This window comes from Lithobates pipiens, unplaced genomic scaffold (assembly GCF_037356315.1).
Source record: "Lithobates pipiens isolate NorthernLeopardFrog02 unplaced genomic scaffold, aLitPip1_a1.2 Scaffold_22, whole genome shotgun sequence".
In the NCBI taxonomy this organism is placed as follows: Eukaryota; Metazoa; Chordata; class Amphibia; order Anura; family Ranidae; genus Lithobates; species Lithobates pipiens.
The window spans coordinates 317565110-317579384 of NW_027507784.1; the positions used below are offsets into that span (position 1 = coordinate 317565110).

At 43.3% G+C, this 14275-nt stretch overlaps 1 protein-coding gene across 1 annotated transcript in view; it reads right to left on the reverse strand.

The window, feature by feature from the left end:
- Nucleotides 1-11382, reverse strand: part of SLC5A10 (solute carrier family 5 member 10) — a 217596-nt gene extending 206214 nt beyond the window's left edge. Inside the window, exons 1-2 of the mRNA XM_077449433.1 lie at nt 11192-11382; nt 2566-2637 (exon numbers count right to left, since the gene is read on the reverse strand). Coding sequence (XP_077305559.1) covers nt 2566-2637; nt 11192-11299 — 180 coding nt within the window. The 5' untranslated portion in view covers nt 11300-11382. The remainder of the gene's footprint in view (nt 1-2565; nt 2638-11191) is intronic.
- Nucleotides 11383-14275: the final 2893 nt, after the last annotated feature.

Sequence of the window (14275 nt, forward strand, 5' to 3'; positions counted from 1 at the left end):
TCCTTTTTTTTTTTTTACGCAGCTGTGTGTATGAGCCCAAAGGATTGAATACGACTGCATCTAGATACTGAAAAATGTATGCAATATGGATCTGAAAGCAGATTAATTTGCTCCCATTTGTAGGAGCCCTGAATCCTTCCTTCCCCACTGAACTTTCCTAATTAGGAAATATTGACCTCTGCGATTTGATTGGATAATCTATGACCTGTGAGCAGTAATCAGACTGGTGGGGCGATTTCGGGCGCCCACTTTCACGTCTGATTGCATCTCTCAGGAACAGAAGCCCGGGTATCTGTGCCAAGAGGCTGAATAAGTTCAAAAGCCAAAAAGCTCCGACTAATCCATTTTACAAATCCCAGTGAATCCTTACAGCTGTAATCCCCGGAGCTAGACGTTTAACCCTTTCATCAGGCGGTTACTGCTGCAGTTTGTTACAGCTAGCTAATGTTTTCTTTGATCCATGTTCAGAGGCTCGGCAACACTGGACAAGATGGATTGAGTGAAGGTGCCGATAAAGAAAGGAGGTGCCCAGAAGATCAGACCAAGCAACAATTATAGAAGATCTGGGCATAAGAATGCATATTCATATCCGCCGAGGGATAAAGTTGGAGGGGTCCTTGTTTAATCGGCATCTGGAGTGATCATACCCCCCTGAGGATTCCTCTAATTTTTCAGTCCAATAAACACTTTGTTCAACAGTACCAAGACCTGATGAAGATGGACCCTTTGAACCCATGAAACGCGTTGGATTTTTAATGAAATGAGAGTCTGAATAAAAATGAAACTTCATTTTATATGTTCTGCTTTTGGCACTTGCACACCCAATCTCTACTTGTTCACAGAGCTGAACATCATTCACCACTTCCTGGATGATTACTTTGAGGAGAATAATTCCCTCTAAGACCTGACATCTACTGCTTTATAAGAGGACATCTACTGCTTTATAAGAGGACATCTACTGCTTTATAAGAGAACATCTACTGCTTTATAAGAGAACATCTACTGCTTTATAAGAGGACATCTACTGCTTTATAAGAGGACATCTACTGCTTTATAAGAGGACATCTACTGCTTTATAAGAGGGCATCTACTGCTTTATAAGATCAACCATCCGACACCCTTCTTTTACTTCCTGAGTTTATTTATTGCTGTCCTCTGTTTTGTTGGGGAAATTTCCCTTCACTTCCGTACCTTGTTATATTTCAAGTGGATATACCGGGATGATGCCTACAGCTGCAGGCATTATCCCAGGCTTGTTTTTTAGAGCCCGCAATCCGCTCTCTTGTAAAAGCAATCCTAGTGGCTAACAAGCCAAAGGATTGCTTTTACAAGCAGTGGGAGGCACCCCCCCCCCCCCACCCCAGCCACCTTTTGCAGCTTTATTGTGATCTCCCGTCTCACCAGGACACTCATTCGACCAGCCGGCGCTTCTACCGGCTGATGAGAGAGCCGAACAAAGAACGGATCAGCTTTGTTCGGCTCTTTGCTATAGTAACTCCGAAACCGATGACCTGATATCACAAAAATAAAAAGCATTCAAACACACCAATCTTGGTGTGATCAAATTCTTTAAAGGGCAGAGGAGGGATTTGGGGTCTTATAGACCCTGGATCTCTCCATAAAGAGTACCTGTCACATGCCTTTTGCTGTCACAAGGGATGTTTACATTCCTTGTAACAGCAATAAAAGTGAAAAAAAAAAAACATGAAAGTGACAGTGTAAAAATAAATATAATATATATAAATAAAAATAAATAATAGTATTATTAACATTTACATAATTGATCGCCATTGCACTGAGGTGGGCAAATTTAAAGCGTGACATGCTTGGTATCTATTACTCGGCGTAACATCATCTTTTATATTTTACCAACACTTGGGTTATGTAATGTGTTTTTTAGCATTAAAGATTGTGAAACCCACCATGTTGTTCTCTAGGGCAGGGGTCTCCAAACTTTGTAAACAAAGGGCCAGTTTACTGTCCTATAGACTTTAAGGGGGTCCAGACTGTGGCCAGTGGGAATAAAAATTTTTTTTGGCATTAGTGGGAGTAAACAGTGCCCCATCTTTTGTATTAGGGGGAGGAATTTCACCCCATTGTTGGTGTCAGTGAAAGAAATGGAGCCTCGTTGTTGATATCAGTGGCAGGAATTATGCCCCATTTTTTGGAGTCAGAGGGCAGAATAGTGTCTCATATTAGTGGAATGAATAGTGCCCCAAGGGCCTGATAAAGCCAAGTAAAGGGCCGCATCTGGCCCCAGGGCTGCAGTTTGGAGACCCCTGCTCTAGGGCCTCTGCTTAAAAAAAAAAAAGAATAACGTTTGGGGGTTCTAACTATTTTTCTAACAAGAAAAAAAATACTGATATGTAAAAAAAAGTGTCATAAAAAAAGCCAGGTCAAGTGGTTAAGAAGATGGTCAGTTTTCCCATCAAACCTAACCCCAGCAACCCTAGTGTTGCTATGGTAACAGGACAGGGTTATGCGTACAAATGGCAGGAACAGACTTAAAAACATTTTGTGACATGACAAGCCTTTGCAGGCCACACATACATACGATATACTTACAGGCCACCAAGCCATATTGCGCCCTGCTAGGAAGTATCCATTCAGGGTGTTCCTGTTCACGCGACATGAAGACTGGAGAGGAAAAAGAAAGTGATTCAGAATATATAAAATTACAGTGGAACTCCAGCCTTCTGTTCAGTCTTGCACAGTTGTCACTGAACTGGAGGAGCATTGTTGTCACCTTAGGACCAGACTACAGAACAAACCACCCCCTCTTCTCCATTACATTGTGTTTTGTAGTCTACAGAGAGAACTGGGGTGGCATCAGTGCTGGACAGTACTGTATGTTGCACCTAGTGGTACGAACGTTTAGGGCAACATGCACCCAGGGACAAAATGCCTGGATCACAAGAAGTCTGTGTTTTTTCCAGCTATTCGTCCCTGGGCACATACTACCCTAAACATTCGTACCGCTAGGTGCCCTATTCAGCTACAGCAACTGTGAATCTCTCATATGTAGAGTTTGAGAGGCTGCTGGCATAAAAGTGCAACATGGCTAAATGCCCAGTGTGCATGGAGCCTAACAGCATATCTCGTAACTGTACCTGATTTTAAGGGACTGTCCCTAATTTGGAGCAATGCTTCGCTTCACTCTGTGCAAAACGAGCTGCTTCACAGTGGAGGTAAGTATAACATGTTTAACCACTTGCTTACTGGGCACTTAAACCCCCCTCAGTCCCAGACCAATTTTCAGCTTTCAGCGCTGATGCACTTTGAATGACAATTGCGCGGGCATACAACACTGTGCCCAAATGAAATTTTTATCATTTTTTTCCCACAAATAGAGCTTTCTTTTGGTGGTATTTAGTTACAGCTCGGAGTTTTATTTTATGCTAAACAAACAAAAAAAGATGCAAAAAAAAAAAAAATCATGTTTTAATAGTTTGTTATAAAATTTTGCAAACGGGTCATTTTTCTCCTTCATTGAAGTGCGCTGATAAGGCGGCACTGATAGGCTGCATTGGTGGGCACTGATGGGCTGCATTGGTGGGCACTGATAGGCTGCATTGGTGGGCACTGATAGGCTGCACTGGTGGGCACTGATAGGCATAGTTAAGGCGGCACTAATAGGCACAGATAAGGCGGCACCGATGGGCACAGATAAGGCGGCACTGATGGGCAAAGATGGGCACAGATAAGATGGCACGGATGGGTGGCACAGATAAGTGGCACGGATGGGTGGCACGGATGGGCACTGATAGGTACCACAGATAGATGGGACTGATGGGCACTGATAGGTGGCACTGATAGGTGGCTCTGATAGGTGGCACTGCTGGGCACTGATGGGCGGCACTGCTGGGCACTGATGGGCGGCACTGGGGTGCAGCACCTTTGAGGCAGATTGGGTGGCACTGTGGGTGGCACTGTGGGTGGCACTGTGGGTGGCACTGTGGGGTGGCACTGTGGGTGGCACTGTGGGCACTATGGGCACAGACGGGGGGCACTTACTTTTACTTTGTTATACTTCAGGATGGCACTGCGGGAGGCAGGTGGGCACTGGCAGGTGGCATGTGGTGCCTTGCATTGCTGGCCGTGATCGGGACTGATGTCCCGATCACGGCCGCCGGTGATCAGCTTTTTTTTTTTCTCCTCGCGCTGTCAGCGCGAGGAGGAATAATAGCCGATTACCGGCTCCGTTCTATTACATGATCAGCTGTCATTGGCTGACAGCTGATCACGTGATAAGGGGTCGGGATCGACCCCTTACACGGATCGGTGATCAGGCGAGTCTCACGGACTCGCCGATCACAGAGCGCGCCGCGCGCGCCCCTCAGGGGGCGCGCAGGCCGCTCGTAACCGGGACGACGTCAATAGACGTAGTCCCGGAAATCTAGGTCCGCGCTAATGCCGTCATTCGGCAATAGCGCGGTACCCAAGTAGTTAAAAAAAAAAACTTTTGTTTTGGTTAATTCACCTTTAAGTGGCTGTGGCAGGGGTCGTGTCCTATGCCTGCATACGTTTGCTAGTAGGTGTCCCTCATTCCCATCTCAAAATGTTGGGAGGAATGTCTAACAGTGCAACAGAGGCAAAGAAAAAGAATGTACAGACTCACTGGATTTCTGGCAGGATCAACAAGGTCCTTTATAAAGATGAGCAAATAAGAGAAGTTGATAAAAGTAATAAAGTGAAACTAAATGCGAGAAGAGCACATAAGAGGCTTTTCTTTTAGATAATGGTAATTGCAGTCACTTTGTGGTGTTCATTCTTGGGATCTTTAATGGAGCAAAGCTCCACTTTATAGTCACACTGACTCTCTCTGTTATAGGCATTGGATGGAACAACCTAAGTCATGGGTGGACAAACTGTGGGACTCCAGCTTTGGGAGTAACTGTCAGTTTTCCCATCATGCCTCTGGGAGTCATGCTTGTAACTGTCAGTCTTGCAATGCTTCGTGGGACATGTAGTTCCACAACAGCTGGAGGGCCGCAGTTGCCGACCCCTGATAAGTTTACTGTGGCTAACAAGGGACAAAACAAAAGATGAAGGAGTTAGTTACCTAATCTTATTTAATCCCTAATTATTTTACTGCCTTGTAGCTACCAAACAGAATGAAATTTAGTATTTCTCAGCATTTTTATATTATCTGGCTCTTATCATAGGAAAACTTACTATGATATAGTTACATAGTTGCATAGTAGGTGAGGTCGAAAAAAGACACAAGTCCATCAAGTCCAACCTATTGTGTGATTATATGTCAGTATTACATTGTATATCCCTGTATGTTGTGGTCGCCCAGGTGCTTATCTAATAGTCTCTTGAAACTATCAATGTTTTTCATTACCCTCTACAGTGTGCATATTTATCTCCCAATTCCTTTTTTTCACTTAAGCTTTTCAAATCAGCAATAACTGATCATTTTTTTGTTGTAACATTTGCTATTTACTAAACTTTACATTTGCTATTTACTAAACTTTCCCAATCACAAGTTCCTCCAGAGGTAGCTTGGGGTCCTTTGAGCTGTGACAATTGGATCTGGTGGTACCTACCTTTGGCATCAACGTTACTTAGCAGAGCCAACATAGAGGGACCAGTGTCGCCTCTCTTTTTCTCTCCACTGAAACTTGATAGCTGTCTATGAGGCAGCATTCTTGCCACTGTTCATGAATGTAGCTAAGTGTAATAGGTTAAAGAGAGCGCCTATGAAAAACATTGGTAATCCAAAGTTTTTATTGTCCAACTGGTTACAGCAAGCATGGCAAAGCACATCCAACGTGTTTCGGGGGCCACACAATCCCTCTTCATCAGGGCTGCTGCTCTTGCTAATTTTACTGCCAACAACAGTGCTTACTGTTGTCCATAACATCCTCCACCGGAGCCCTGATGAAAGGGCTTTGTGAGGCCCTGAAACACATTTGATGTCTTTTTGACCTGCTTGTTGTAACCAGTTGAACAATGAAGACTTTGGACTTGCAATGATTTTTCATTTGGTGTTCTCTTGGACCTATTGTACTTGAATTTCTTGACCCAGATGAATGTCCTCTGCGGGGGGGGGGGGGTCCCCAAGTTTGTGGTGAAATGCTGAATACAGGCCAATCAGGCTCAAGTAATGACTTTGTCCACACTTTCATAAACTGAAAATTTGTGTCCAGCGCCCCACTACCATTATCTCTTGGGCCAATGAAGCAAGGTATTCTTTACACTGAGAACCAATGTAAGGGGGCATTCTTGCTCCCACTGACCACCTTTCTAGGGGAGCCCTGCTTCCATTCACCATAAGCCCCCATTCACACCTATTTATTTTGTGGGTATTTGGTCACCACTGGGTTTTTCCTAAATTTCTTTATAAATTTAGGCCAGTATGTATTCTGCTACATCTCTAATTCCTCCTGTGTCGTATTGCAACTGTACTCTCTGCCCTCATGTTGTAAAGCACTGCGGAAACTGTGGCCCTATATAATAATATCCCAACAAGCGTATATTGATCGGTTTTCACAAAAGTTATAGCGTCTACAAACCATGGTGTATATAATATATATATATATATATATATATATATATATATATATATATATATATATATATATATATATATATATATATATATATATATATACTGCAACTTATAGTGGGACTGCGGCAGACAATCTGACACCAACTGACACTTTGTGAGAATCAGTGACACTAATACAGTGATCAGTGCTAAAAATATGCACTGTCGCTATACTAATGGTACTGGCTGGGAAGGGGTTAAATATCTAAGTGATCAAAAGGTTTACTATGTGCCTAACCAGTGGTTTTGTGTATATTACATGCTGTTTTTACTAAGGAATGTGCTGGATTTTATTTCGCTTTGCAGCGAAACAAAATCCAGCACATCCACTTTGACAGAGCAGAGCTCTGCCTTGTTTACATACAAAGAGCTCTGTTCTGTGTTTCTCCTCGCCAATCAGTGGTTGCCGGCGGACATACTTTAGCCAACACCCACTGACCAACTTCTGCTGTATCTAATCACAGCACAGCTGCGGCGCCCGTGGCCCAGGCCGCTAGCCAGAAGTACCAGATCACATACTAGGTACGTGATCAGGTACAGAAGAGCCACGCTGCTGCCGTACTCATACCTGAGATGGTTGGCAAAAGGTTAAACTTAAACAAAAAAAATATTGCACAGGTAGAGGTCCTGTCTTGGCTCATGCTATTACATCCCTTGGAATAGAAATAAAATGGATTAAAAAAAAAAAAGTTAAAGGTACAGTGTTAAAAAAAAATAATAACCCTTTCATGACTAAGCCTATTTTTGGCATTTGGTGTTTACAAGTTCAAATCCATATTTTTTGCTAGAAAATTACTTGGAACCCCCAAACATTATATATATAAATATATATATATATATATATATATATATATTTTTAGCAGAGACTCTAGAGAATAAAACGGCGATTGTTGCAATATTTTATGTCTCACGGTATTTGCGCAGTGGTGTTTTAAACACAACTTTTTGGAAAAAGGGACACTTTCATGAATTAAAAAAAATACAAAAGAAACGAAAAAGGAAAATTAGCCCAATTTTTTTGCATAATGTGAAAGACAATGTTACGCCGAGTAAATAGATACCAAACATGTCACACTTTATAATTGCACACACTAGTGGAATGACGACAAAGTACGGTACCTAAAAATCTCAATAGACAATGCTTTAAAAATTTTTTACGGTTACCAGGTTAGCGTTACAGAGGAGTTCTAGTGCTAGAATTATTGCTCTCGCTCTGACGATCGTGACGATACCTCACATGTGTGATTTGAACACCGTTTACATATGCGGGCATGACTTCCGTATGCTTTTCTTTGCTTCGTGAGCTCGCGGGGACGGCGGGCGCTTTAAAAAATTATAATTTTTTTAAAATTTATTTTAAAATGAATAAATTGTTTAAAAAAATAAATAAAAATTTTGATCACTTTTATTGCTGTCACAAGGAATGTAAACATCCTTTGTGACAGTAATAGGTGGTGACAGGTACTCTTTATGGAGGGATCGGGGGTCAAAAGACCCCCGATTCCTCCTTTACACTTCAATGTATTCAGATCGCCGAAAACGGCGATTCTGAATACTGTATATTTTTTAAAAACTGGCGCCATTGGCAGCCGAGTAAACAGGAAGTGACGTCATGACGTCGCTTCCGTGTTTACTATTAGGAGACTGGAACCATGTCGATTATGGCTTCGTTCCAGTTCCTCCCCAGCAGCCGGAGGCATCGGAGCGTGAATCGGTGCTCCCGATTGAGCGGGAGCACCGGTAACAGCGGCGGGAGGCGGCGGGAGGGGGGACGTCCCCTCCCGCTCCTCCGGCATAACAGCCAAGCGGCTTTCAGTCGCTTTGGTTGTTATGGCTGGATAGCCAATTGCCCGCTGTAAAAAACGGTACTGGGATGATGCCTGCAGGTGTGGGCATCATCCTGGTATACCCCCCAGAAGCCGAGTACGCACATCTGCGTACGCTCGGCGGGAAGGGGATAATAATAAAAAAAAATTAACGCACACCCCCCCCCCCCCGTGCAAATGCAAAGGTAGGTAGGTTCCGCACACATGCGCAAATGGCGATCGCACCACACATGTTAGGTATTGCCGGGAACAGAGAGAGAGCAAAAATTTTAGCACCAGGCCACCTGTATAACTCTAAACTAGTAACCTGTAAAGACTTTTAAAACGTTGCCTATGGAGATTTTTAGGTATTGTAATTTGGCGGTGTTCCATCAGCAGACGCAATTTTAAAGCATAACATGTTTGATATCTATTTACTCGGCGTAACATCATCTTTTATATTTTACCAAACAATTGGATATTATATTATGTTTTTATGCATTAAATGAATTAACGTGTATTTTGTTTTCCAAACATTTACATTTGAAAAACCACTGCACAAATATCGTGTAACATAAAAATATGCAACGACCACCATTTTGATCTTTAGGGCCTCCTCTAAAAAAAAAAAAAAAAAAAAAAAAAAAAAAAATATCCTTTCCAGTCCAGGCCAATTCTGGCATTTCTCTTCTACATGTAAAAATGTTTTTTTGTTGTTTTTTGCTAGAAAATAACTTATAATCCACAAACATATTATATACAAAAAACAACAAAAAAACATTTTTACATGTAGAAGAGAAATGCCAGAATTGGCCTGGACTGGAAAGGGTCAAGCTGACAGTAGGAGAGAGTTTACCTGACCAGGCTGCTGCTGGTCTTTCATTGTCCAATCATAAGCTGGAAGAATTGAGGTGACCATGATGTGTTGCTTAACGGCAGCAGAGAAAGATCAGGCTGAATGTATGTAAATAACTGGAGTGGATGGATACAAATTCAAATCCTTTGCAAGATAAGTAAGTTCAGCTTAAACTTTGAATACAATCTGATTGGTTGAAAGTGGTATGTTTAAATGCATAGTTGATGAACCTCAAAATATAATAGAAGTTCACAAGTAGTAACAGCATACATACAGTAACCAAATAAGTAACGTACTACTTGCTTTTTATAATACCTACTGCAAAGGAATAAAACTCAAATGATGAACACAATATAGTGGCAGCTGTTTCCTATAGTCCTTCAGGGAAACATGATTTAACTGACATACCTATACACAGGCCCAGACTGGCCATAGGGCACATTGCCCCCTCTCCTCAGTACTGCCACTCATTCCGCCCCCCCCCCCCAGCAAAGAGTCAGTGTGCAGTAACCTCTAACAACCAATCAGCCAGCAGAAATCATGTGCAATAACCTCTAGCAACTATCAGTGAGCCGTAATCTGTGCTGTAACCTTTAGCAACAAATCAGTAAATGGTAATGATGTGCAGAAACCTCTAACAACCAATCAGCAAGCAGAAATGATGTACTGTAACCTCTAGCATCTAATCAGTGAGCCGTAATGTATGCTGTAACATCTAGCAACCAGTCAGTGAATAGTAATATGATGTAACCTCTGGCAACCAACCACAATCACTGCCTGATCTGCCACAGTAAACTGATTTTGAGTTTAGCTGCTATTTATTGTATGTCTCAGAGCAGGTGGAGAGGGAAATTGCAATGGGGGGGGGGCAAGAAAATGTTTTCCCAGGGTCCAATTAATATTGAAGATGGCCCTAAATGTGAGAGCTACAAAGGGTAAGAACCACAACATACAATATGCGATTATATCACTTATATCATGCACCTGGCTCTCACCTGTGGGTCTCTGTCTGCCACAAGCCATGTGGACCTCTAGGGAGTGACGCCGAACGAGCAGGAGACTAAGTGGCTTAGGCCGCGTACACACGCGGGGACTGTTCGCCCAACTTTGTCCGTCAAACAGTTTCGGCAAACAGTCCGCTCAAAATTAGCATGGACGGACATGGCCACACACGATGGATGAACAGTTTGCTGAAACCGTGCGCGATGACGTGAACGGCACGTACGACGGGACGAAAAATACGACGTCCTATACACTGCATTATAACTTTCGGCGTGTAAATCCTTTCTGAGCATGCGCGGAACTTAGTTTGACGAACAAGCCTACACACGAGAGGACTGTTCGCTGAAACTTTGTTTCAGCGGACAGTTTTTCGGAATTTCCGAAAAACCTTGTTCAGCGGACTGTTCGCTGAAACTGTCCGCTGAAAGCCCACACACGAGCGGACTGTTTGCCGAAACACTGTTCAGCGGACAAAGTTGGGCGAACAGTCCCCGCGTGTGTACGCGGCCTTAGTGACTCTGAGACTGGAGCAGGCTAAATATAACTAAATGACATCGGGAAACCGCTAGTTGTCATTATTTGTAATTTACTTTAAAGAACAAAATGGGCTGCTCAGTCTAAAATGCCTGGGCCTATTTTTTGTCCCAGTCCAGGGCTTGCCCACTACATCAAAAAAGTTGGCCACCTTGGCATTATTTGGCAGAATTTTGTTGAGTAAAATGGAAAGAGTTTAGGTTCATCTATTTTGCATTCATGAATAAAGATTGCATGTTATGCACGTGATGAATAAAGACACCCCCACATTCTTTGCAATCACTGCACAATCAAATACATGTAAGCAGAAGAAAATTAAGATTTTAAAATAATGACAAATTTTAACTTTTCTAGGCAGCACAGATAATGCAGATCGAGGTGGAATAGTTCTGGCAGGCATTGTGGATTGTTCCATTGGCTAAAATCCTTTTTTCTTACCCAAATCCCAACCGCCACGTTCAGCATGAAATAGGCCACGATGACGATTATGTCGGAGATGTTGAACTGTTGCAGAGGACTTTGGGTTATGGTGGTGTTTTGTTCCATGGTTCTGGATCTGTTTCTTCCCTGCACTGACGGCAGAAGCAGCACGATGTGGAGGGTCAGCGGCAGAAGTGCTGACTACGAGCAGCAGGTTGGGGTAATTGATCATTAATCTGGTTGTTGGTGTTGGAGGCATTCAGGCAGATATAAGTGACACAAAGTACAAACCTCCAAATTTATAGGCTGAGCCACAGCAGCATCTAAACAAACATGGTGTTATCTAAATCAGGTCCCACCTGTCAGGTCTCCTTCCCCCCATGCCCTTTCCTGTACATTGTCCTGCGCTTCCGCTGTGCTCAGTTTATGAAACCAAATATCAGAAGTCTCCAATTAAAGCTACCATACCCCTTGGCACAAGCCAAGGGTGCGTTATTTGAACATATTCAGCTTCAGCGGTTGGGAAGCTGGTGGCTGCCTGCATGCACATGTTCTGGTACATGGCCCTTCACATAGGGCTACTACTTGGCGCATGCATATGTGTGCCTGCATGCCCAATCTTGAATTAATAATCTGCAACAATGACCTGTGATCTGTTTCCAAGTCTACTGTTTTCTCCAAGTACCCAAATTCTTCTATGACCTGTTTTGGATGCTTACTGACCTCAACCTGTTCTCCTGACCATAATCCTGTCTGATTTTCGTGTACCTCTTGCCCAATCCTTGCTAATCTTAGCCTGTATTATGATTTTTTTTTTTTCTGTATTGTGACCTGTGCGCAAGTTCTCAAGGATTCAGATACATATAACAGACACTTGTGCCACTCCAACACCCTCACACCTAGGGTTGCCATCTCATCCCTTTAAACCCAAACACATTGATTACACGGGTTCTGATGCAAATGTAATGCAGATAAGGCACCAAGTGTGTTTAATTACCACCTTAATCAGCCACAGAACCTGTGTAATTAATATGTGTTCAGGTTTAAAGGGATGAGGTGGCAACCCTGCTCACACCACCTCTCCCACTATCCAGGGATACCCAGGATGAAAGTAAAAGAGAGGTCATCCTCATCATATGGGACTTCCTCAGTTACTTGGCATTAGCATGTTATTGCCCTGGAATTAGTATACAGTTTGTGAGATGCCAATGAGTTCCTTGTTCACGGAGGGACCTCACATTCAAGTGAAAGCCCCACTGCTAAGGTGACCCAACAGATGGCAGTACAGTACAGCCCCAGAATTTGGATACATTTGAGACACAGAGGATATCTGGACAAAGAGAAAGGAAGTCACTGGAAGAGGTGTCCCCAGTCTTTCCCAACCAGCAAACCATTGCTAGAGGTTCCTAGAACAAAGAGCGATTTCTTCCTCTTAGATATGTTTCCACTGACACCAGTCTTCTTTTTAGCTACACTATATTACCAAAAGTATTAGAACGCCTGCCCTTTAAACTCACATGAAATTTAATGCCATCCCAGTCTTAGTCCGTAGGGTTTAATGTTGGGTTGGCCCACCCTTTGCAGCTATAACAGCTTCAACTCTTCTGGGAAGGCTGTCCACAAGGTTTAGGAGTTTGTCTATGGGAATGTTTGACCATTCTTCCAGAAGTGTATTTGTGAAGTCAGGCACTTATCTGGACAAGAAGGCCTGGCTCGCAGTCTCCTCTCTAATTCACCCCAAAGGTCTTCTATCGGGTTGAGGTCAGGAATCTGTGCAGGCCAGTTAAGTTCCTCCACCCCAAAACTCACTCATCCATGTCTTTATGGACCTTGCTTTGTGTACTGGTGCGCAGTTGGAACAGGAAGGAGCTATCCCCAAACGGTTCCCACAAAGTTGGGAGCATGAAATTATCCAATATATCTTTGTTTGCTGACGGCTAGGAGTTGAAGCCGTTAGAGCTGTAAAGGGTGGGCCAACTCAATATTGAACCCTACAGCCTAAGACTGGGATGCCATTAAAGTTCAAGTGCATGTAAAGACAGGTGTCCTAATACTTTTGGTAATATAGCATATCTGTCAGGCTTCACCTTAATCAGTGCAGTTGGAATTTGATTGTTACAGGTTGTTCTTGGTTCTGCAGCTGCAGGCTCACCTACCTTTCCCTGTATTCCAGTAAGCTTTGGAACATAATGGACTGGATAGGCAGATCCTGGGATGTTTATTGTTTATTCATACAGTCTCAGCCAATCCCTGGTTGAGAGAGTGATCAGCAGGGGATTAAAGTGTGTATAAATAAGATGGGGCCTAAAACAGCAGGGTCCTTTGCCTGTCAGAGAGTAATTCAGTTTGGAGAGGCTGTCTGCCCTCCAAGGTGATCCAGTTGAGTCTGCAGGTGGTTCTGCAGGGTCCCAGCTCAGGGTGAACTGGGGGACCAACTACCAAAGCTGCAGGAACAGTTTGGAGCAAAATCTGCAGAAGATTTGGCCTGAAAGCTCACAGTACAGGGTCTGGCTGATACTGGAAATAGGCATCCATATATACAGGGACACAGTGTGTAGAGGCCTGAGCAAGATCCTAGAGAGAGACTATTGTTGAGTTGTGCTTTTTTGAAAAGAGACTGTTCCAGATTTGCTGGCCAGGACTGTTTCCAGTCTGGGACCCACCCTGAGCTGTATATTCACATTCTCCTGCTCTGGGGGCCGTATTGAAGAAGTTAACTGTTGCAAGATAGTGTCCTCAGACAAAGTTTGCATTAGTTCTGGGTATGCCAAGGCTCACCCTAATCTCTATCCCAGTTCTTCACACAATAAAACCACAAAAAAGACACTATCTGCTTGGTTATTGTGTGGAGAGACAATACCGTGTGCCTGGCTGCTGTGCACAAGAGGCAAAAGTACCTGCGACAAACAGCTGGACCAGTGTGGGGTCTGTGCTACAGGTGATTCTTCCCACTGCCCTTTACTCTAATGTACAGAGAACTGTAGATATAGTAATTATTAGCAGAGGTTCCCTGTGACTTTTTGTAATGGTAAATGTTGAGGAAAGGTGGGCATTCCCATTGGAGGACGTCCCCTCGCTTACAGTTCCGGAGACAACTGTAAA